The sequence below is a fragment of the Xiphias gladius genome, chromosome 6 (genome assembly GCF_016859285.1).
Source record: "Xiphias gladius isolate SHS-SW01 ecotype Sanya breed wild chromosome 6, ASM1685928v1, whole genome shotgun sequence".
NCBI classification, from domain to species: Eukaryota; Metazoa; Chordata; class Actinopteri; order Istiophoriformes; family Xiphiidae; genus Xiphias; species Xiphias gladius.
This window is the reverse complement of record NC_053405.1, coordinates 7083385-7107628: the sequence shown is the minus strand read 5'-3', so window position 1 is coordinate 7107628 and position 24244 is coordinate 7083385. Positions and strand designations below refer to the sequence as shown.

At 38.9% G+C, this 24244-nt stretch overlaps 1 protein-coding gene across 1 annotated transcript in view; it reads right to left on the bottom strand.

Annotated features, from left to right (window-relative positions):
- LOC120790680 (collagen alpha-1(XXIV) chain) overlaps positions 1-24244 on the bottom strand; it is a 95408-nt gene that overhangs the window by 42199 nt on the left and 28965 nt on the right. Inside the window, exons 6-21 of the mRNA XM_040128465.1 lie at positions 21734-21787; positions 20107-20160; positions 17011-17055; positions 15899-15952; positions 15338-15382; positions 13492-13545; positions 12733-12777; positions 11680-11733; positions 10949-10993; positions 4725-4778; positions 4294-4338; positions 3799-3852; positions 3232-3285; positions 2316-2369; positions 433-486; positions 293-346 (exon numbers count right to left, since the gene is read on the bottom strand). Coding sequence (XP_039984399.1) covers positions 293-346; positions 433-486; positions 2316-2369; positions 3232-3285; positions 3799-3852; positions 4294-4338; positions 4725-4778; positions 10949-10993; positions 11680-11733; positions 12733-12777; positions 13492-13545; positions 15338-15382; positions 15899-15952; positions 17011-17055; positions 20107-20160; positions 21734-21787 — 819 coding nt within the window. The remainder of the gene's footprint in view (positions 1-292; positions 347-432; positions 487-2315; positions 2370-3231; positions 3286-3798; positions 3853-4293; positions 4339-4724; positions 4779-10948; positions 10994-11679; positions 11734-12732; positions 12778-13491; positions 13546-15337; positions 15383-15898; positions 15953-17010; positions 17056-20106; positions 20161-21733; positions 21788-24244) is intronic.

Below are 24244 nucleotides of genomic sequence, written 5' to 3'. Positions count from 1 at the left end.
CTTTCAGCCTTGTTTTTATAAGCACCCAATGGTGAATCATGACTTCACCCAATGGAAAATGCCCCGAGATATATCGCAGGGGAAAAATCTCCCATCTGAGAGGGAGGACTAAGTTGCAACAGTTTGAGATATGACTACAAGGTAAGTGAGAAGCACTGTGTTAGTTAAATCTTGCCTCAGAATAATGATTCAATGGAAATCTCTGGATGAGCCATATTTTCCACTTTTTTGAATTAGTGAGACAAGAACAGAGCTGACGTGTAGAATTAAGCTGGGTGTTGAATCGTCTCACCTGTGTTCCTTTTGGCCCCGGCGGGCCTTGGGGCCCTCTAGCTCCCTGCAAACCCTAAAAGACAGCCAAATGCATGAATTCAATAAGATGACATGAATGGATGAATGGATGGCGAGAGAGAGAGAGAGATACTGTTGTACCTTTGGTCCAGTTGGACCGTTGGGCCCTGGTACTCCTATGTCCCCAGGAAACCCCTTGCCAAAACAGGAGGAGAGAGACATTATTATTACAGTATATGATGGTATTATTTAATCTGTCATGAGTCACATGACTAATTGGTTGAGCTTGATTCCACGTATTAAATCAACTCATTGCAGCTTTGTTTACAAAAAGTGGCCCAAAGTGGCCTGTTAATGCGTTGATGTATTACGGCAGCTCCTTTTTGCAAATCACTGAAGGCAGCTTGCATAAATCAGACACAGACAGGGGTAGAGCCTTTCTGGCGTGTATAGACAGACTTATAGAAAACTGATGTAAAGATAGTGATGGATTACTAGTGAGCTGATAGAAGGTGAATACCTTCAGGCATACCTGCCATGACACAATCACTCATTTCAGAAAATATGCCTGCTGGCTGTGGCTTATGTGACCTATGGCCATGTTGCACTCCTGAGAGCAGCGTGTCTCTGACATTTTCCATGCTTTTCACGTACCATGCAGCATCAACAATGACCTCTTTGACAAAAGATGAGGCACTCTACACCCAAAGCACAGACATGCTGGAGGTAGATGCCAGAAAAAGGAAAGCAAAGGATGAAAGATTAAGATTTTGGTACAACATGTGGACGTTATGAAGTTTTGGCTCTTTATTGGTGTCTCCATTGTCCACCCTCTAATTCTGTCAGTGCCAGGGATGTACAAATAATTTAACTATATGCCATTGTCCCAGAGGAAGATTTGTATTCGTTTTTTCTTAATCTTCTTATTATTATGATACACTATAAAATACTGCAAAATTCAATCAGCAATATTTCAATGGGACTAAAAGTTTAAAGTCCCACTGGAAATATCTTGTGTCAAAAGTTCTTAATTTGACATGATGGTAGTTCTAGATGAAAGCTTGGGTGTGTCCAAAATTTGAGAAGTTCATCATGTAGGCAGTATGAATGTTCATTAAAATCATGAATATAATATACAACATTTTCATATTTCTTTTGTATAAGAAGAATTTTGATGGAGGCACAAGAAAAAAGGTAGGAAGATCACAAAAACAAATACTATTCTGATGCCGATGTTAACGAACATCGGCATCGGAATAGTATTTGATGATGATGATGATGCCGATGTTAATGAGAACATTGTTCTTGTCTATCTATAGGCAGTGCATTATAGTTGAGAGTATTTATTTTACAGCATGTTTTATATGTTCATTTTCAGTTATAAAACCATACACCAGCCTAAAGCCAAAACCTGAGATATTGTCTGTGCAAGTATAATGAAATCTGTATTTTGCAGCTACCTGCTACTTCAACCCTGTGATCATAATCTTGAGTGGGAGCAGGTCCAGCCTTGGCTCTACACTCACCACATTAAACACCCTCTAATAGGAAAGTAAAGATACAGCAGGATGATTATCTTTTGTAGCTGCATCTGTGTTTGGGCTGGCTCACCATCGATATTTGCTTTACTCAGCACGTACTGAGCATGTAGCTCAAAATCATGCTCCTTTTCCATTCATTTCAATATTATGCCACAATCTACCTCACTGATAAAAGTTGACAGATTTTAAGTTTTTTTCCCCCCTTTCTTCCCAATGTCTACCTACAGAAACATTTTGAAAAAGAGAATGTAATAATCAGGTTTACTAGCCTGGAAATAAAGAATGAAACCTGTCCTTTACAGTTACAAATTGACTTTTAGTAAAGTTATTTTTATTAACTGCATTACGCTTTTAAACACAAAGCATTGGTCACTGTTTACATAATGTGATCATGTTACATGGTCCTCCATTCTGAGAAAACTTGCTAACAAATAAAAGAATATGTTAAATATGAAAACTTGTCATATGCACTATATCTCCTACCTCTGGTCCTGGAGGCCCAGGTGGTCCTTGTGCCCCCACCTCACCAATTTTACCCTGTTTAAAAAGAACACATGAGGACAATTGCAAGTGAGATATTTTTCCCAGCTTAATTACTTGTTCCTTGTCTCTGATTTTTCTCATGCAATCCCCAATCTCTCTGTCACCACTTGGATAATGCGTTCTGTATATATTTTACACAAAATCTTAATTAATGTAGAACAGTAAACAAACTATTAAGTTTTGACATACATGAGGCTGTACGTACATTTGGTATGTTATAAGGTATCAAGGCTAAATTCAGGTCTATCAATCATGCATCAGACACTTAACCCCTCACAATTAATTGTGCACGCTCTCTCTCTTTCTCTCTCACTTCATAGTACTGCTTGCTTGCTTCGTCTACATTGTATACAGTTCGAGCATACTGTGTTGCAGCATTTGCAGATGGAGAAAGGAGAAAGTTTTTTTTTTTGGTAAGTGAATATTTTATTTACAAAGTATAAATGAAAACCAGTTACTGAAAAGATACTGAATTGATTGCATTTGCAGAATTAAATCTAATACGGCACAATAATACAGTAGATCTTCTTCTTCTTAGCGTTACACTGGGCCAACAATGTGGTTATTCTGATTACTTGAGGTCCTTGCTAACTTGAACTACAGCAACAGCTGATGTGGTCTACTGAGAAGCAAACAAATAGCTATTTAAAAGCTTTTATTCCAATTCTTTCTTCCCTCATTGGAACTCACCACGAAGCAAGTGCATGATAAAGCTGATGTGTTGTGAATGTAACTGAAATGAGTTTAGTTTACAAGCTAGCACAAATAGAGTCCAGATCTCATTATAGTGCACTGTGTTTACTTGGCTTGGTCTATAAAAAGCTGCACAGGCACATACACACTCACACAAACATACCAATGGTCCTGGTTTCCCTCTTGGCCCGGTAGGACCAGGCGTACCAGCAGCACCCTGAAAGATAAAGACATAACACTCTCAAACTGGTCTTACACACCCATTGTGTATGTTTGTTTGCATCCATTTCCATATATCTGAGTCCATGTCTGGATGCAATTCTAGCCATATTCACATGGGACAAGCATTATGTGGTTACTTCATGTGATTAATTAATCAACATCTGCATTTATTCAAACACACATATTGCACTTGTGGAATGTGTGATTTGTGAAAATGCTTTGATGGTTTTCCTGATTTAGCCAAGACACATGTCCCTCTATATATTCTGCTATTGTCCAAAAAAACAGATCACTTTCTACATTTCTAAACAATTAATAACAACAACAAAAATTAATTTGTTGTAAAAATATTATCAAGTGACAAAACATGAGTATTATGTTGGAATTTTAAGAATATAATCTAAGATGTTCTTTTTATAATGTGCTGGTCGTAACAGTTCCATGCACCATGTTCACATGGTGTGTATCTCTATTCCTTAAAATCTTACTTGTGTAACAGGAGACTTACCTTATCACCTTGGTACCCCATCTCTCCTGGTTCGCCCCTTCTTCCCACTTCACCCTGGATTTCACAGTATCATAGAGAGATATAACACAACACTACCCTGCCACAGTGATCGCAATACTACCATAAGTAAAACATAGATATAAGCACAGAACCTCTACATACAGTGTATACTGTATAATACATGTAAATAATGCAAAAACACTTGTAAACTGTTAAAACAAGCTGCTATCAAAATTCAGCTTGGATTTGAATATCATAAAACAAAGGGCTAAATTGTAAAGAACAAATATACTTTTTGCTATTATCGAGCAATATCAATATTTAACATAAACAACTGCCAAAGCATTCTGTCTAATATCATGATATTGAATTTAAGTGTGTATGGTGACTTATCAAAATGTCAAAAGGATCTCTTGTAGTATGTCCAATTATATGAGTTGGGCTACTGACACATTACACACAGATACACTGCAATAATATAAATATTTAGATCACCTTATCACCTTTCAATCCTGGCAGGCCGGCTCGTCCTGCTGGGCCCTGCCACAGACAGAGAAGAGGAGGGAGGAAAAGTAGAAGAGTGAGTGAGTGAGATAGAAAGAGAGGAGGGGGGGAAATCTGTAAGGAACTAGTGACTTCAATGACAGAATTCTTTTTGAAGCAGGGCTCTGCAAATGCAGTGAAGCCAAGGAGGAGGAGCCTGATGAATAATAAAAGTTGGCACTGTGGCAAAGGTTTGGAAGGTTATTTCTCACACTTTATTACCTCCAAATACTTTGACATGTCAGAATACGTATATATGGTGGTACTAGTATTATGACATTAAGATATAAACAGATTCCAGTTATTTAATATGACAACCAACTTTACTGTAAACTAAATTTCCTAAAATTTAGAGCACTTGCAGTAGCCAATGTCTAGTCTACCTGAGGTCCAAACAGACCAGGCAGTCCTCGCAGTCCCTCAGGCCCCGGGTCCCCCTGTGGAGAGAAGGAGGTACACAATGGAATTTATGCATCACAAACACACAGGACCACACACGAACACGAACGCACACAAACACAAACACGAACACGAACACCCATAAACACACACACACTGTCACACTGTCACACAGACACACACACACACACACACACACACACACACACACACACACACACACACACACACACACACACACGAACGGGTTTTTGCCTGACACTGAATGGCACTTTTCACACTAAATGTTTCCGATCTCCTCTTGGCAGTGACGTTATTTTGACATGAACACTATCTGCTGTTTCCTACACACAGCATTCCTTTTTGTCACAAACTTACATCAGAACTAAGCTGTGTGGACAGTGTTTCCAGTTGTTTTTTATGTGTCTGGGCTTGGCCCTGCTCACCACTGCCAGCCCACAACATCCACTCTAATTGACAGAGGCAAGGTGGGAATGGCCAGAATGTGTGGCTGGAACAAAAAATACCCTTTACAAGCAGGCAGGCAATTATGCTTGCCACTGATTGGGTTGTTTTCACTGTGACTGCTATAACAATGTCAGGAGCAATGATGTTGTGGTGACAGTGATGATGATGATGATGATGATGTGAGTGTGTGTGTGTGCTTCAGTATGAGCAAACACATATACATACAGTATGTACCATTCACACAGCGATCCACAAATAAGTTTACCTAAATTCCGCCTGTGTACCTATGTATATAGGCATGGATTCCTTTGATACTATGGTGAACATTTTTATTAAGAAAGCCAGGCAGCCTGCTCACTGAAGTTTTATTTTTCTCTTTGAGACAATGGGAAGGCTTAAAGAAGAAGGGATTAAGGTTGAAGATATGTCTCTGTCAGAATTTGCTCCAAGACAAGCAGGAGCAGAGTCAGTGTCTGACTTATGCAAAATGCTAAAAAGGTGAATATAAATGAATGCAGCAATAATTAGGAACCCTGAACTTCTTATCTCCCTACTCAGCAAAAAGGGGCCAGAAACTCTAAATTTTTCCTTCAAAGTACTGTCGTCTGTCAAAAAAACAATTAAACGCTCCAGTATGCAAAAAAGTGTAAGTGAGAGGTGAGTGAGAGAACATGGCATAATGTTATGTCATCAAGGACATGTGGCTTAAACTAGGAGTCCATCTGGACCCTGTAAGGCCAGTGTTTGATGTTGCAGCTCCTCTGTGGTACTGCAGCAGGATGGACACAAATCACATGCACTCCATCAAAAGAAGCTTTCAGCAGAGAACACATGAAAAATGGCATACTGAAAAGAGGGGATAAAAACTTTCCCCCAGAACTGTGGTGTTCACCAACAGAGTGAAGTGATCAGGTACATCAACATCCCACACAGAGCCTTTGCTCAAACCGCTGTCAAGATGTAGCCTGACTTCCAGGTGGTTAGAGATCATCCAAAAACATTATCTCCCAGGCACACGGGATGACAAGGGATTAAAGACTTAACAAAAAACAGATTGTTGCATTGCGTGCATGTTGTTTCATCACAACCTCTGAAGCCTCAGAAGATCCCATCAAATATAAAATGCCTCATTACCAAGTGTATTATATACTATATCATAAACTTGAAATGGAACATGGCAGTGGGGAAAGTACATTAATGTACATACGGGCCTCACCACACCATGTGATATTATCAAAAATCGGCTGAAGAGTGGTAAAGCTGTAACACGCACGCACGCACGCACACACAAACCCTGTAAAATTTCAAATTATTTTTGTCTCCACCTCACCTTTTTGTTTTTCATTCTGGCTGTGAAAGAGTGTCTGGCTGCATCACATTTTGTTGAGTCACACACTGGCGAAGACATCAAGTGCATACCAGAACGAACACTTGCTGCTCTGTTTCTGCTCTCTTTCTGATTACTTAACTAAAGGTCTACCTTTGTGTAACTGCCTTTCAATAAGTGAGTGAGCACGACTAAAGCCACAAGGGTGTGATTGACACTGGGAAGTGAAAATGAGTTTTAGATGTCAAATTAAAGTTCTTTGTGAGATCTTCTGTCAAAATCACTCAGCTTGAAAATTGAATATGAATTACATCAAAGACTGGATTAAGGAGGTGTAAGTATTTTGGCTCTCCTGTATGATTACTCAAAAGTACTTACTGGCAATAATTTGTTGATATAAAGACAAGTAACCCCTACATCAGCTTTAATTATTATTAATTAATTTCTGTGTTTCTGATTATTTTTTGGGTAATTTTTGTATAAATGTCTATATAATTATGTAGTTTCTGAAAAACCATGAGTAATACATGATCTGCAATATAAACAAATTTTCTTCATCTCAAACATTTTGGAGATATGAGGTTTTTTTACAGGATTGGCCATGTACATAATAAATCATTTTTGCAGTACATGGAAATCATGATCGTATCATCAGCTCTATGAATTTCCTTCATGGAGACCTGTAGTGGCAGTGGCAGTGTGGATACACAGCGCAGGGGCAATGTAGGCACACGCCCACATGGGCAGCAGCGGTAAGGAGATACAATACAGGGTCAATGCAATGCAGAGACACAGCACATGGTGGATTGCTACATTTAGTAAAAATACACTTTGTGTCTATATATACACACTCCCCTCTAAGAAGTCTGTTCCATTTCGCAGCAAATTGTTAACCACTCATGGTTTTCCGACGCATAAACCCCTTCTTCTATCACTAGAAGTCAGTAGGGGTGGCACCGTCTGAAGCATGAGTGGTTTTCGGGCTCCAGGTACTAACAAGGGTCAAAATTTGAACCAGAAACTGCACCACTGTTGCCTTACGGTCACCAACAAACCCACCAAATCCTCTTCACACTGGGAGCTTCTCTCTGAGCGCTTTTCAGTCTTCATTTTGGGTATTGGACTTTATAATTCAATGAGCCTCATCAGGATGAAACTCACGTCTCCCAAGCAGTCCTCTAACACCATGAGCGATTTGGTCAGTACTTGATCCATCTTTCCTAGAGCCTTTAAATGTTTACTTTAGGTGCTGGACTTCAAAATTCACTGCTGATCCTCAGGATCGAACCCAAGAGCTCAAAACTCCAGGGTAGTCCTCTTACAGCTATTTGAACAGAGACTCTGGAGCGCTATTTCTTAAAGATTTTGACTTTTTCTGTCTGACATTGGACTTCCAAAGACAATTCAAAGCAACTCACAGGGGAATAATCCCAAAAGCTACTAAAGTCTCCTAACTCCCTGAGCTATTTCAGTAGCATAGCTTGTTCTATTTTTTATAGCATTTGAGTCTTTCCTCTGGTTGTGGGACTTGTTAAACAGTACAACAGTTTGCCTGAGGATCAAACCCACAACCTCAAAACTTCTGAATGGTCCTGTTAGTCCATTGCCTTTCCAGTTTGCTACCATGACCTGCCAAAGGTGGTCACAACTTTTTCTTTGGACAGCACCCAAAGGAAATAGTCAAAAGCTCTAAGACAAAGAGTGAAACAGAACTTCACTAAAAAGCCCAGCATGTTAGAGGAGTGCTTGGAATACCAACAGCCAAAGTGAAGAATCAAAGGCTCAAAGAAATCAGCTCAGTGTATGTATTTCTCAATTTCTGACCAATTTGTTCAGGGTGTTAGAGGACTGTTTTGAAATTTTGAGTTTGTGGGTTCAATCCTCAGGTAACGTATTGAATTTTGATGTCTGACTTCCAGACGACAGACACAAAAGGTCTAAAACTACACGAATGACCCTGACCAACGGGATCAAGGAGTCAGAGGCCTATTGAGAAATTCTGAGGTAAAGGGTCCGATCCTTGTGTTAATCACTAAATTTAGATGTATAACACCTGAAGTAAACAATCGAAGGCTCTCACAAATATTGGTCATGTGTCCAACTTTACAACTAGCTCAGGGTGTTAGAGGAGTGCTCGGAGGTTTTGAGGACGTGGGTTTGATCATTATTAGCCTCACTGAATTCTGATGTCCAAAACCCAAAAACTCAAATGCTCTAAGAATTAAAATTCAAAAGTGTCTGACCAAATGGCTCAGAGTGTTAGAAGATTGCTCTGAAGTTTTAAGGTTATAGGTTCAATCCTGTTAAACTTTGATGACCAACATCCAGATGAAGGACTTAAGGACTCAAATAGAGCTCAAGTGTCTCTGATATGTGTTAGAGAAATGCTTTAAACTTTTGAGGATGTGGGTTTGATCCTGATGAGGCTCAGTGAATTTCGAAGTCCAACACCCAAAGTGAAAACTGAAAAGTACTCAAGGAGAAATGAAGTGTAATCAGTAGCATGGTGTGTGCATTGTGACTGTAAGGCACCAGTGGTGCTGCATCAAATCCTGCCCAGTTTCAGTACCTGGAGTGTCAAAACCATTTGTATATCCATATGTACACATCTGTGTCACTTCCCCTACTTCTTTTTTAGTTAAGCTGGAGTAATAATGATTTGCTTTTGAAAATATTGCTGCCAAGTTTTACAGCGACACATAGTGCTATGATCCATTACATAAGTTGGGCCATGTTAGTCTGCAACTCTGAAATGACACAATCAAAGAAACTGAAATATTCAGATGCAGTGAAAAATTCATATGGGGTTTACTTCATAGCTTTGGTACACGTGTTACCCTATCTGTGATAATAACCTTGTTTAAGTAAAAACAAAAACTTAAAGACAGTGTCTGCATGTTTGATGTCTGACTGTGTCAGTAGTAAAGTTGACTTACAGCCAGTAGCTGAGGTGGAGGTTAAGGAAACCCTATCCATCCAGATGTGTCCAGCACCACACAGAGTGACCCTTCAAACACCCCAATAAATCCCCATGTTATGAGGACAGCAAAGCAGTGGAAATGAAGCTTCAAATGATGGCACAGGAAAGGTGCCACATACAGTTGTATCTATTTTGCTAACATGAAAATGGGAATGTCTATAGGCCTCTATCAACTCAGACTTTGTAACAGTTGCCCATTCCACAGTAAAAAGGTCTTTGACCATCTAGATTTTTTTTCAGAACAGAAATAAGACAGAAATAATGATCTTCCCTGGTGGTTATGCTGGTAACATTTAAGGCCTGTGAGGGATTTTTTTTCAAAACCCACAAACTGGATGATTACTTAAACTGACTGAAAGAGTTGTGAATGACTTTTCTTTGGCAGCTAGAAACTGTTCTTTTCTAAAATTTCAAATATTGACTTTTGATGTGCACCAGAATTTCCATATATTTGCAGTGCCCTCATTGTACCCTACATGTACAACTGTGGTCAGAGCCCATGATGCAGGAATGGATTGACTGTTGCGGATGCCCAGAATAGGCACAATAAAAGGTGTTGCCCTACTGTGGTGACATGTCTGGCTTGTTTGGAGGTTTAATGTCCTTCCAAGCTGTAAGGCAGTTTTCACCAAATAACTCACTGTGTTTATTTCTACTTACAGTATCTGATCTGCTGACAAAAAAAATGTCTAAATGCCCATGTCTTTATGTAGACCCATTTTTGTACATGGGGAGTCAGCAGTTACTACTGTCAGTTACTAAGGCAGACTGGATAAGAAAACTGAATTTGTTAAGTTTGCTACCAGTAATTTTACTTAGTTAAAGATGGAGAAAGGTTAGTGATTGGTCGAGATTAGAGAAAAATAACATGATGGCAATCATGAGCTTGACGCAAGTAATATTAGATGTCATATCACCAGTGGTACTGCTGTAACACTTTAACATCCAATCTGTATTCTTTGAACACTTGCCTTACTATACATGTGGGACATCTGTCCAACTCGCAGTTGAATTATTCCACTTTCTTTTTACCTCTCAGCTGCACTTTCTGTTTCACTACTGTTTTGAACTTTTGGACTTTTTTGACACTGTCGTGCCCATGGAGTAAGCAGCAACAGGGACACATAACGTGCAGCCATGCCAGTTTAAGTGCTACATAGGCAAAAAATAGCTGGCTGCATAAAAAATTCACATTCATCATTCATGTAGCAATAAAGCACATCTTGCTATCCATCATCCAAATCCCAATCTAACAACTAGAGACAGACAAGTAGAAAGAAAGACGGACAGACAAGCAATCTTGAAAACGAGTACAAGGAGAGACGGAAGTAGAACTGTGAGCCAAATAAATGACAGGTTAAACACAGTGCCTATTAGGCATGGGAAATATAACACATTAATGAAAATCATAACATTGCAAAACTGATACTCACTCTTAGACCAGGAAAGCCGCTAATGCCAGTCCCACCAACAGGCCCCTGTGAAACATCACAGCAACATCCTAAGTACACAGGACAGGACACTTACAGTAATGTGCATTTCTTATTACCAGGGCTACAGTGGAAATACTGTCAGTGTAACTATGTTTTCATGTGCTAACCTCCTGGATGACATAGCATCTCAACATATTTATGTCTGGAACCTAAAAAGTAACTAATCAAGGTCGCTCACTGAAGAAAAACGTGAAATTATCACTAATGTGAGGCTAATTTATGTGTATCCTCCTGTACACTATAACTGAATATTATGAGACCTACTGATAAAGTTGTATGCTTTAATAGACAATAACAGTTTCTGTCAATTCTCTGTGATGCCAACTGAATGCAAAATTTTTCTTAAAAAAAATGTTACTTGATAAGAAAGGTTTATGTTTTGTTTGTGTTTTTGCATTAAATATACATTTTGGAAGTGGTGATAAAAGGCCTTAACATACACGAAACAGTCACATCTTATTAGCTTATGAATTTGAGTAAACTTATGTGGGAATCAGCTGACTACAGTGCATTTGTACACATAGTGACTGATGAGAGAGGACAGGTGACATGAAGGGAGACCCAGACGAAGGAGACGAAGGAGAGAAAAGTAAAATTGCAGGTAGAGATGTAAAGTATAAGACAAATAAGAGGACAATTGAAAACACCGGGATGACGACAAGAGTTCTCACCTCATTGCCATCAGGACCAGGAGGCCCCCTCTCCCCTGCATCACCCACCATACCCTGCAAGGGAAGTACATCCACATTCAATTTAAGAAAGTAAGGGCAGCAACTTCTAGTTATGCCCTCAATTTGGAGTATGTGGCACCCCCATACCAGGTGAATGAACAGTAGTTAATTTTGCTTTTAATTTCTCCCTTTCTTACTTTCTTGTTACTTAATCGACATTTTCTGCTTTGCATGACATCCCATCTTTACTTTACTTATGCTGTAGGATGTTAGATGCCCTTTCTCCAAGTTGTTGATCAAGATCAAATTTGCACTGACATAGTGTGAAAATAATGCTTATTTAATGAAGCAAGATTAGCTAGTGTATTGGTGAGCTTGTGGACTGGCTTACAACAGCCCTTGGGCCACAGACTTTGATCCAGTTAGCCAGACATCGCTCAGTGTTCCACATAAAACCCTTCGGATAAAACAGACACTGGGCTGCCTGCCCATTTGGCAACTTCAACACAGAGAAGCTAAGGCTTGTTTTTAGAACATAACTTTTCACAGTGTGAGGGCCCAATCTAGACATTCCATTTGTCTCTATCTTAATCTAACTGTAATTTTTTTTCAGTGCCACCCTGGAAAAACTTTAGCATTTTAGGACCAAAATGCATGCCCTTTAAAAAATTGTCCTATTCTCCACATCTCGAATAGTGTTTAATTCTCTAAAGGAGTTATTCCTCTCATCTGCAATGATAAAAATTGGCTCTCAATGTCGTGCTGGTTTAGCACATTCAAAATAGATGCAGCATACAAACGAATGTCCCTTTGAGGTCCTTGGGGCTTTCGTAGAAGTCAAATACTGCTATTTTAAGAGGATATATTGTATACTTTTTGTGATAGGTAAAATTCCACCAGATTTTGCAACCCCCTGATTTTCAGACGCTATAACGCATTCATTCATGCCTGCAGATGGCACCCCATAGGCATTGACAGATGACAAAGGTATATATTTTTATCTTACGAAGCAAATACGAACTATGGCAGAAATCACAATTGATATATTATTACATGTCTTCCTTTGACTCCAGGTTTTCCAGTAGGACCAGGAATGCCCTAGAAAAGAAAACAAGTGGATTAATAACTGAAATCTGGAACATGTCATGGTGCTGTTTAAACAAGGCTAAAATTAAGAAATTTCTACAGGATAAAGAAGAGTAGTAAGTATGCCAGGATTCAAAAATTGTTTCATCACAGTTGAAATAACAGTAACCTTGGCACAAACCAAACTGACGTGCAGCAAGCCATAACATAGCCATTAAGATCAAGATTTCCTTGAGACTGGACTCTCACAAGAAAGACGGAATGAGTGACGTCATTCAGGCAAAGCCCGAATAAAAATGATACATTTTCCTCACATTTTTTCCTGTAACCTAATCATTTTAAAGCTGTATTTAGTCCATTAGCCTCAAAAAAGAACAGAAAAATTAACAAATGACTGAGCAAAAAGATTTTCTGACATATAGTGGGAAAGTGGTCTCAGACTTTTGGACTGTAAATCAAGATATACTAGAACAGAGCTGACTGCAAAATGTTAATAAGTGCAAATCACTAAAAAAAAAAAAAAAATCCTGGAAGTTGGCACCTAACAAACCTCAGTCAGTGATATAATTAGTATGCGACAAGGAAGGAGAAAGATGGATGGGAAAGACAAGAAGTAGAGGATTTATCAGAGATAAATAAGAATAGTACTGGGAATGAAAATGCATCCAAGAACACAGCAATTGTGATTAAAAAGGTGTGTACTTAATATAAACAAACATCACTCACTTTCTCGCCCTCCAGCCCTGGTGGCCCAGCAACACCAGGGGGCCCAATGAAACCCTGGAAATTAGCAATATGTCATATCACAACATTGCCTGACCGTTACCAAAAAACACAAAACACATATTTATCAGTGTGATACTGAATTTCATTTGGACAATCTCACCAAAATACTATTCAAACTGATATTGAATAAATCAGTTCTAGCACGAACACTGTACATTGCTTGTAAATGTTTGCGATCACATAACAGTGATATGATTGATGTCAAAGAGCAGCAGAACAAGAAATACTTCTGTGCCATTATCAATCAATATTTTATACAGGTGGAAACTTTGGCCTGATGATGGTGCTGGAAATAGGTTTAGGCTGGTCACCCAAATTATTTGGAAGCAATGATCAATGATACCATATCACAGCACTTTACACAGCATATCTTGGTCTGGTCAGAGCAAATGAAATCGATATCGCTAACCTTACGCCCTGCTAGTGGGGTAAAAATCAGATCATGCTGTCAAAGGAGTTTGCCTTCTACATGCATTCTGAAACGTCTCTGACCCTGAACCTGATATATCCAGAGGGAAATTCTGGTGAAATATTTGGTGCCACTGGCTGGTCTGCTATGAGTTATTCTGTCCATACACACTCTCTACATTCGTTGATGAAGCCAAATGCAATGGGGCCACAGTCAAAATCTGGAGTGAGTCCGCTAACATTACGGTTGTATCTTAAATAGTTGTACATGATGGTGTCCTCATCAAGAGTGTATGCATTGGAGTTATTTGCCGCAGTTTTTGAGTAGGATCTGTGTCCATACCTCAAAGTCTGAGCCCATAAATCAATACAATTTTAGAGGCAGTTAGAAAGTGAGATTGCTTTCTCTTTCTTACACCTCCTATACACAGACAGCGTCATTCAGATGGTTGCAGCTTCAATTTTTCCATATGGAACTTCCCACCATCCTGGGGTATTTGCATTAGCTTTATGAAGCACATGCACTAAATGAATCCAACACATGAAACTCATTGCAGATACATGAGTTGCTCAAATATCTGCTAATGTGCCAGATATTACAATAGGACTATTATATCATATTTTTTGTACACTATAGGCTAACATACATCCAAAATGTAGCTATGACAGCCACCATAATAACAGATATGAAAGCCGTTAGAAGCTGCCCTTTTTAAAGATAACAAACAGTTGCATGCAGTTACTGTCATTCTGGACATGATATTTTTTTTTCTTTTTTACCATTACCTTGACATCAAGTATTTATGTCAGTTGGAATAGGATGCAGTTGGTATGTGTGAGTCATTTATGCAACACTGACCCACCCTTTCTTTCTTTTCTCTCTCACACTCAGACCTTATCAGTGCACTCTCTTTGTGGCTCTTTCTCCCAGTGCCTGCCTCAGTCTGACATAGCAATCCCAGCTATCCTATTTCTATGAGGTGCAACGTTCCACTTAAGTCCCTTCTCTCACTAGCTCATTTGATCCCATTCCCTCTGTTTTCTCAAATTCATACCCCCATCTGTTTGTCTTCTATCCTCTTCTCTTTCCTCTGTTCTCATATTTTTGTATTCCTGCTTGCTGAGGAATGAACCATACTAACAGGAACCAGTCAGCCTTCATAGAGACAACCCTGAGCCCCCACAAGCATTTTCCCATCAAAAGGTATGTCTCCATCAGACAGTATGACAGAAATTCAACTCAGATCCTAAGCAGTCTCTTTGGAGCAAGGCTGAAGGCCTGACACTGTCCTAATCCTTTCAGGAAATGAAGTGTTCAACCCAACGCTGCCGAGGGAAAAAAAGGGCTGAAGGAGAGCAGAGAGCTAGTTGTACTTACACGGACACCTTTAGGCCCTGGGTTACCTTGTGGCCCAGCTGAGCCCTGCAACAAAGCAAAGACTGATAAGGAGGAACTATTGTCACAGTACAGCTCAGTGATTTCACATGGTGATGCAAACCTAAACATATCAGACTTGACAATAAGACAATAGACTGGTAAGAGAAATGAAGCAGGTCTGATTGACAGACCGCTAAACAAAAATACAATTTTATAGTTCAAATTGCACTTTATATTTCCTCATCCTCACAGCTTTAAGTCCACAAACTGCACATATGAAAAAACATCAGGAAACCAATTTCATTAATTTATGTATTTCATTTTAAATTGCATTTAATTGTAAACTATATTTTCAATACAGAGGAAATAGCAATTGTTTACCACTTTATTCAAAATCTAAAATAGATTAAGAAATGTGTACAGGAAAGCAGAAAGCCATGTGCATCATGCAGTTATCATTATTTTTCTGTGTATTCGCTGTGGAGTTCTCAGTAGAGCAATGAAGAATCTCAGAGGATCGATGGAGGAACAGGAAGCGTATTTTTGCATTTTTCACTGCACCTGCCTGCCAGGGTAACCTGCAGCCCCAGCTTCCCCAGGAGGTCCTGGTATGCCCTGCAGTTAAGAGGGAGAGAGAGAGAAAGAAAGAGAGGGTGAAGAGGTGAATAGGGAGATTAGATGGATGGATAAAGTGAAAGAAGAGAAACATACACCTCTACCAGCATTGCCAACTGAGGAATAAAACAAGCACTGTTCATTCCGGACAACCTCCACCAAGACAACCCCGTCTATTAACTGTACCTTTCTGCACCCCTCCAACCTATCCCTCCCTCACTGGCTCACTCTGCTGTTCTTTCAGCCCACTTTTAAAATGATACTTTAAACTTTAAGCATTCTGCTGATGCCATTATCCAGCACAATTTAAAACAAACATTGGTTGCAGTAATAATAGAATTTTCTAATTGCCCTTTAAATTGGTTTTCATAGACTGCTGTAGAAATTTGTGGTGGAAATTATCGCTGGTTTGTAAAATGGCACCGTTACAAAGAAAACTAAATTTTTAAGTCACTGAGGACAAACTTCGTCTTCGAAAGTTTTATGAAAGTTTATGGTTACAAATAAATAAAACAAAGGCAGTGGCACAGGATCTCTCTGATTCTATCATTTAAAGGAATATAGGACTGTAACTGGTATTAAATTAATCCCTTGGATTACAGAAATTAATGCCTCCCTTTTCCCATAAACCTCAATGCTTAGAGCCTTCTGATTTGGACGCGTGTATAGGGCCTGTGTAATGAGGCTCGTTAACATTTAGCATTTTGACGAGGTGAAAATTTTTTCCATCAAAGACAGGGGGATAAATGGATAATAAAAAGAACTGCTGATGAGAGGGGACAGCTGAAGGACTGATGTAATTGCCTGGTGACGCACACAGGCCCAGCTGTGTGTATGTACAGTATATGGACTTATCCTGTTTGTGTATGAATATTTGTGTATGTATGAACACTGTGACACAGAACACAAGCACCAGTGCAACTATCGCAGAATGCGTCTCCAAACCTCAATTTAAAGGGTTTTGTTATTTGGCAAACACGTCCCCTCAGTGCTAATGAGAACTACTGGCAATATTGAACTTTTCTCTTGTTTACACACACAAACGCATAACTACTTACTTGTTCTCCTGGCAGTCCGGGTGGCCCTGTATAACCTTTAGGACCCTTGAAAATGGAATAAAACAATGTATTTTTAGTATAATTCAACCAAAAACACCATAGAAATGAACATCACTAAGAGTCTACAGCCATGCTAGTGGCTCTGTGAGGATGTACTTAGGCACAGCGGTACTTTGAGCTAAATGCTAAAGTCAGCATGTTAACCTGCTCACAATGACACTGCTAACATGTTCATGTTTTGCAGGTATGTTTACCATGTTCACCATCTTAGTTTAGAATGTTAGCACGCTAACATCATAAAACACAAAGTACAGCTAAGACTGATGGTAATGACATTAGGTCAGATAATACACAAAGTATTGGTCAAATTAAATTTTTGACTTGATGATGGCACTTCATGAATAGTCAAGGGATTGCCAAAGTGATTACAATTCATCATGAATATCCGCACCAAATGTCATCACAACACCTCATGGTGGCGCATGAGAAAAAGTCAGAGGATCACTGAAGTCATTAGGCATCATGGCAATCCATCCATTAGTTGTCATTACTTTTGCACAACATCTGCTGGTGGTGCTAGAGGAAAAGTCAGGGGATCACCAAAGTCAACAGGATTCATCCTCTAGGGAAAATGAATGTCTGTACAAAGTTACACAGCAATCCACGTGATAGTTATTGAAATATTTCATTCTGGACCAAAGTAGTGGACCAACCAACCGATCAACCAACCGACATTGCCTTCCCTAGAGCCAGGCCACCAGCATGGTTATAAATGTAGAAAATAAAACAATCAATCAAAATCACTTCAAAAGGGGCTGCTGGCGATTCATTTGATTGAGGAACTGATGAGATACCTTAGGGATGATAAGGGATCTAGGAATATTCTGTATCCTCTTACCTGCGGGCAGCATTTTGGTACCACTCTAAAGTTCCAAGGCTAATTCTTACTGAAAATGCCCATGCATGCATGGGATTCATGTCAAATGTGTTTGATGGTCAGTATTAAAATTGATATGGTTTTTTCTTCCTTTTACGTTGGTTATGTGTGTGCATTAGATGGGATTTTGTTAAGGAAGTACAGCGGGTGATAGTACAGTGTGTGATGTGTGTTTCAATGTTCCAGTCTCAATTTCAGAGAAGATTGCTCATTAAAACCACATTATTCCATTTGTGCTTTGTAGTCCATGACCCATTTTGGGTCCTCACCAAATGTATAAAACCATGGCTCTTTTGTAGAGTACAGTATAGGTGAGGTTTATGTAAAAAGAAACTGACGCATTTAAAACATAAAAACTTTCCAAAACAAATTAATTTGGAAAAAGTAATACAGTGATCCTTAAAGTGATCTTTGATGAATAGTTGGCTCATTCTAATCCACAGTCAATTTTGTGCTACAGCCAAATCCCATATTTAGTTAAACAAGCACTTCTTTGTCAACAAAAGAGGATTTATTGATCAGTAAATCAGAGCTTTTCTACTCTTAAGCCCCTTATTTTTCCCTTTTACGTGATTATCAACAACAGATGTTTACAACTCAAAAACACAGGGTGAGGGCCAGGTCAGTATCTTTTTGGGGCAGTAAGAGAGAGACCTTCTTGAACGCTAACACTGAATCCGTCATATGCTTCCAAGGTTGTGACACGTGAACATTCACACTCAATAAAAGGCCCACTTGGGAGTAAAGTGCATAGGCCCTGAGCCAGTCATTTCCTCTGAAAATACTTGATGGTGTACAGTTCATGTGCTAGATATATTAGGTTCAACTACTGCAAACACTGGGATGGCCTCCTGGGAGGAAAGGTGGTGGACAGCTATGTGGAGACCAGACTAAGAGCTTCAATAAGAGGCTACCTGGACAACTACATAGACATAGACTTATATTGACACTCTAGAGCATCCATTGTCTTGATCATAAGGACACATTGCTGTTGCTGTGTTTAGCATTTCTGTTACTGAAAGTGAAGATGTGGCCTTTTTGATACAGAACAGAATTTAACAGACAGACATCTGACATAGGAGGTCACCTTGCTGCCCACATGGCTACGTTAACAGGTACAGGGAATGAGCATGTGTGTATGAATATGTGCACACTGGCGGACATTGGAAGAATGCCAGTGTCCTTCATTTTATTGATAGCAGCGTCCATGAAATTCTCTTTTAGGCATGACGACTGCTGACCTGAGGAGGTATGGGATATTGTGCATGTCATTGACCCCCTGATCCTGGGCAGGGTGCCTTTCCTCTTTGGATGACCTTTGACCTTGACCTCAAAGCCTATCAGGTTTAAGCGAGAGACCAAAACATCCTAAAAGCCAGCTCTGAGGCTCCAGCTGAGAAGGGCAGCAACACAGTAAGATACTGTGTATGCAGAGACTGAGGTATGCAAAAATAGTGAAGAAAATAGTGTGAGGTAAACAAATGAAGCTTAAAAGAAAATTTAGCAACAAAAGGTGATAGATATATCGACATATTTTTTTCTATCATGATAAAGACAGCCAGAAAAACTGAAGGCAGGCAGAGAGCAAGGTGGGCTGTTGGCTGTCCCTTACCAAGTAACCTAATACTGACCACATTAAGGGGCTGTTGAGGCCTCAGCTAATGTCTGGCTAACAGTTGCGGGAGGACAAAGTGGGAACACTGATATAGTGTGTGTGCACGCGTGTGCGTGTCGTGTGTGTGTGTGTGTGTGTGTATGTGTGTGTGTGTGTGTGTGTGTGTGCATGCACAAATGCACAAGTGTGTCTGTACCTATGTTTGTGTTTGTATGCATGCTCTTCACTCTTAAAATTAACTCTTAATTCAACCTTTAATTTGTATGAACAACTAATATGTGTGCAATACCTCCGTTGCCTCACCAAAATACAGAGGATTTAAAGACTACGGTTATGTGCTGTTTTAAATGTAAAAAGGTGAAATGCTGCTTTAAAAGTATAATATAACCAGCAATTTGGTAGATTTCATAGATTTCTTAAAAACATGTACAACAGCATACTGAATTATTTGGTCACATCATACAAAAATGGCTTCTGACAGATTCTAAGTCTTCTAAGCCTTCTGCTAGTTTAAACACAAGCAGTTTAACACATTAAATCCTACCGGTAGCCCTGGAAATCCATCTGGCCCAGGCAGACCTGGTGGACCTCTGTCACCCTATTGAACAAATGAAAGAGAGTAACATAAGACAAGAGTGGAATGTAATGCACACCATCAATAAACAGATTAAGACAGTAATGCAAATATTTGCAAAATGCAATCTGTTGATTCCATTGCAAAAGCTTTACAAATTCATTATAACAAGAATGAGTTGTAAAATTTATAATAGTATGTTATGCAAGGAAATTCATCCCTTTGCTTTAGGTCTCTTACAGTTACCACAGATGCAATTTATTACAAATTACTTAACAGTGAATCAATCTAAATTTTCCAGCACAAAAAGCTCTTTAATCGTTTTTTTTTTTAACTCAAACGACTAATGAACGACAGGGCAACATTTCAAAATATTTAGGATCCCTGTAAATGTTTATCTAATGTTTATCTGAAGCAGAAAAAGTTGTGGATTTTCCACAGGTGAGTGGGATGGATATATTTTAAATCTGCTTTTTTACTTCAGACAGTGTCAACATTCTTTTTATATTAAAGATGTCTTACTCAAACTGCTTATGACCAATATTAATATTTGGCTATTATGAAAAATTAGATAAGATATGAATTGAGAGGATGAAAGAAAGAAAGAAAGAAAGAAAGAAAGAAAGAAAGGTATAAAGATGCAATGACAAAAGTAGAAGAGCGATAAGAGGTCTGCAATCATTTGTGGGGATGACAACAGGATGAAGTTGGATAAATATTTCATGGACACACCAAATATGCTTGGTTTTAAATGAAATTTAAAATTAATCCGGCTTTCCCAAAAAGGATCTGAGGGAACAATTTTACCAGGACTGTTTTTCTTATGGGATTTCAATGAGTGCACAGTGCAATTAAACTTGAAAGGGGATATTTAGCAGTGCTTCTCAGGAAAATCATTACTTTGATGCTGTTTGGAAGAAAAAGAGAAAAGGATGGAGAGAGAGAGTAAGAGAGACCAGCTGTGGTGACAGAGACAAATCAGTGATAACAGAATAAGTCAGAAATGTGGAAAGAGGGTTTAGAGGAAGTTGCTATATGATTTAATTGGGATAATGAAAACCAGACTCTCAACCTCATTGATAAAGCACAAACAAATCTGTACAGAAAAAATTTTATTAGATCAAATTTAAAAATCTGCTTTTCATCAACCACAAATTAGAAAGAATGGAGTTGTTAATGACTCATCATATTCAGAATTTTCAAACAGTTTTTATTACTCACTATAAATATTTATACTGTTTGATTTGAACCAACATTTTAGGATCCTTTTCGGAATATTTTGCTCCAATTGCTGGTAAATGAAATCCACAGCCGAGAAAAAAAGCAATCAGTGAGCAGATACTAAGTGAATTGATATATAGCACTGATGCTGTGAAGATCAGAAGCATTAGTATCAGCTCAGGTAAAATGTCTCAAGAGAAGTATCACTGTCAAAGGAGTAAAGGCTTTGTGACAGACGGGGAACAGACGAAAGATACATTCATAAAATGCCAAGAGGAAAAGAGAAAAAAAGAACACATGAGGACCTGGGAGAACCACAGAAAGGAGCAAAGAGTGACAGGAAGCCAGACAGAGAGACTGGAGGCAGATTTCTTACCTTCTCTCCTGGTGGAGCCTGGCCTGGAGACAGTCCAGGGTCTCCCTTTGAACCCTAAAATAGAAACAGGGTCAAAGGGTTAGGATATCTTAAGCAACACAAATTTATTTCTAATCTATCACTTACTGGTAGCACCGGTTTTTACAAATTATGGTTATTTAAAAAGAGTTCAACCTCTTGTGTTATTTATTATTTTTTCTATTAAATCATTTCTGAATGTAGTCATGAATATCCTTCATATGAAATAAAACATTGGCTACAAGTAATGTCATCATTAGAGCTTGTTGTTTTATTTAAATAACCACTAATCATGAATAAAAAAAAAATCTGCTAGGTCAGATTTTGATTTTGAGAAGAACAAATACTGTGAGTAAGAAAGTTAAATAAGTAGAATGAATTTACATGTTTTCCCTTTCTAAGAAACTAGGCTGCTCTTTCCCTAAATTTGTTATTTCCTGTTGCAAAACAGACGATGCTCCCTTTAAACCATCAAGTAAGCCAGGCCTTTCACAAAACAAAACCAGGTAATTCACAACATAAAAATGCAGTGAATCTGTTTCAATAATCTCACAGTATCAATATGATAATGAGCTTTTATAGCAACTTGTATAATATTAAGTCTATAACCAAGCAGCAACCGCTGTGGCTTTATGTAGAAGCCAAAGTGCAGATTCCTTAAGATGCAGTTCTTCTAATGGTTGTAAGATGCCAGATGCAAAAACAATATTCATCTGTACTGAACTCAAGATCCTCCTCTGGTGTTTAGGATATTGTGGCTCCAAACAACCAAGAAGCATAAAAGTTACAACCCTCAAAATGTCCCATTAGAAATTTATGGGTGAAGTCAGAGATGTCACATCCATATTGTTCTACCGTCTATGGTGACAATAGTTTTTAGATCAGTTCCATAAATGACACTATAGGCTTTAAAGAGGGATGTGTGTGTGCTGCAATAATAAAACACGGTGTTGGAAAGCACCGTCCACACCAGCAAGGAGTACCAGACTCTGTGAGTATGTGTGAGGTCACTTTGTCTTTGAAGAGGCCACTTTTGCTTTCTGATTTATTTCCGTTATTCATCCTTAACTTTAAGCTGTTGCAGTTTGAAGCCAGTCTGGGAGCAGTTTTCCATCATCCACTACGATAACACACACAATTTACTGAAATCTATGAACGGTAAGGATACTTAAGCCTGTTTTTAAAGTTTAAAGTGACTTAAAATGGCCGGAAATTCAAGAAGACCCAGGGAAAGTTACATCTTGCACTCATGCCTTTTCTTTAGTTCATATAGTTTACTAATTTCAGTTTCTTTCTTTATAAATACACTGCAGCTTCTTGCATACAATAGTTGTCCGTACAGGCTCCGAATAGGTATAATCTCCTTGGACTTTGAGCATTATATTTCCATAGTTTTGACTGACAGCCATTGAGACATCAGGGATGGGAAAGCAGAACTTCTACTACAGAATAAACCAGTGTTTCTTTCTGCTTGAGAAAAAAAGTCAACAGCGCATGAAGCAGATTGAAAGGCTCTTTTAATACCTGCAAGCACATCATCGCACCATTTCAGACTGTGAAATGTCAACTAAGCTCAACATCTGGGACGATATTCCTTTGTATTTGTCCTAATAAATTCCAAGAGTACATGTTTTCCAAATTGAGACAAAGAGTCTCTCAATCCCTATTCCACCTCCACAGACGGTTTTGGGTTGTGAGAATGACTCATTCACGTCACTACGGTATTAGATACACTGATGTTGGTTTTGTATGTGTACACACGAATGTGGGTGTACAGGCTGAAAGAACGAGTGAGCAGGCAACTCTGTATTTAATAATAGCCAATCACAGGCTCTCAGCCAAATGTGCACAGTGTCCCAGCAAGGTCAGAGGTGACAGAGAACAAATCCATCTATCTTCCTATGCTCTTTGACTAATCAGGGGGAAAACAGGACATTCCTCTCTCTATGTGTGTGGGGTGAGGTAGGCAAAGATCATAATTCATGAAAAGTACTTTCATATATTTTCCTCATCATTAGCTATATATATCTAAATATACATAGCTTTTTTTAAAATCGTGTTTCATATGTAATTTATCTCACTTCTTACATTTTTGTACTTTGCTAATGGTGTTCATTGTTGTTTTGTTTTATGTACAGCCCTTTGAGACATATTTTGTCACATCAGGCTATAATAAACTTTGACTTGACTTGACTACATATGTACGAACTACAACTCCAACCGAGAAGCGATCCACTTAGAAGCAAAAACGTTTCAAACCAAACGACAAAGGAAGGGAGACAGGACAAACGATTTGTCCTTTGTTTCTGCTCCTATAGCATGATTATTCTATAACTGACTGCACTGTGTATGCAGCCACTCTGTGGTAGCCAGTCAGGAACACAGTCACCACAACCGTCTGCGTGGGGCCACCCACATCCTTGCTTAGTTGCACCACTGTATCTTTTACATCTGGTCCCATAATGGGAAAAACTTACCAGGGATTTAAAAATG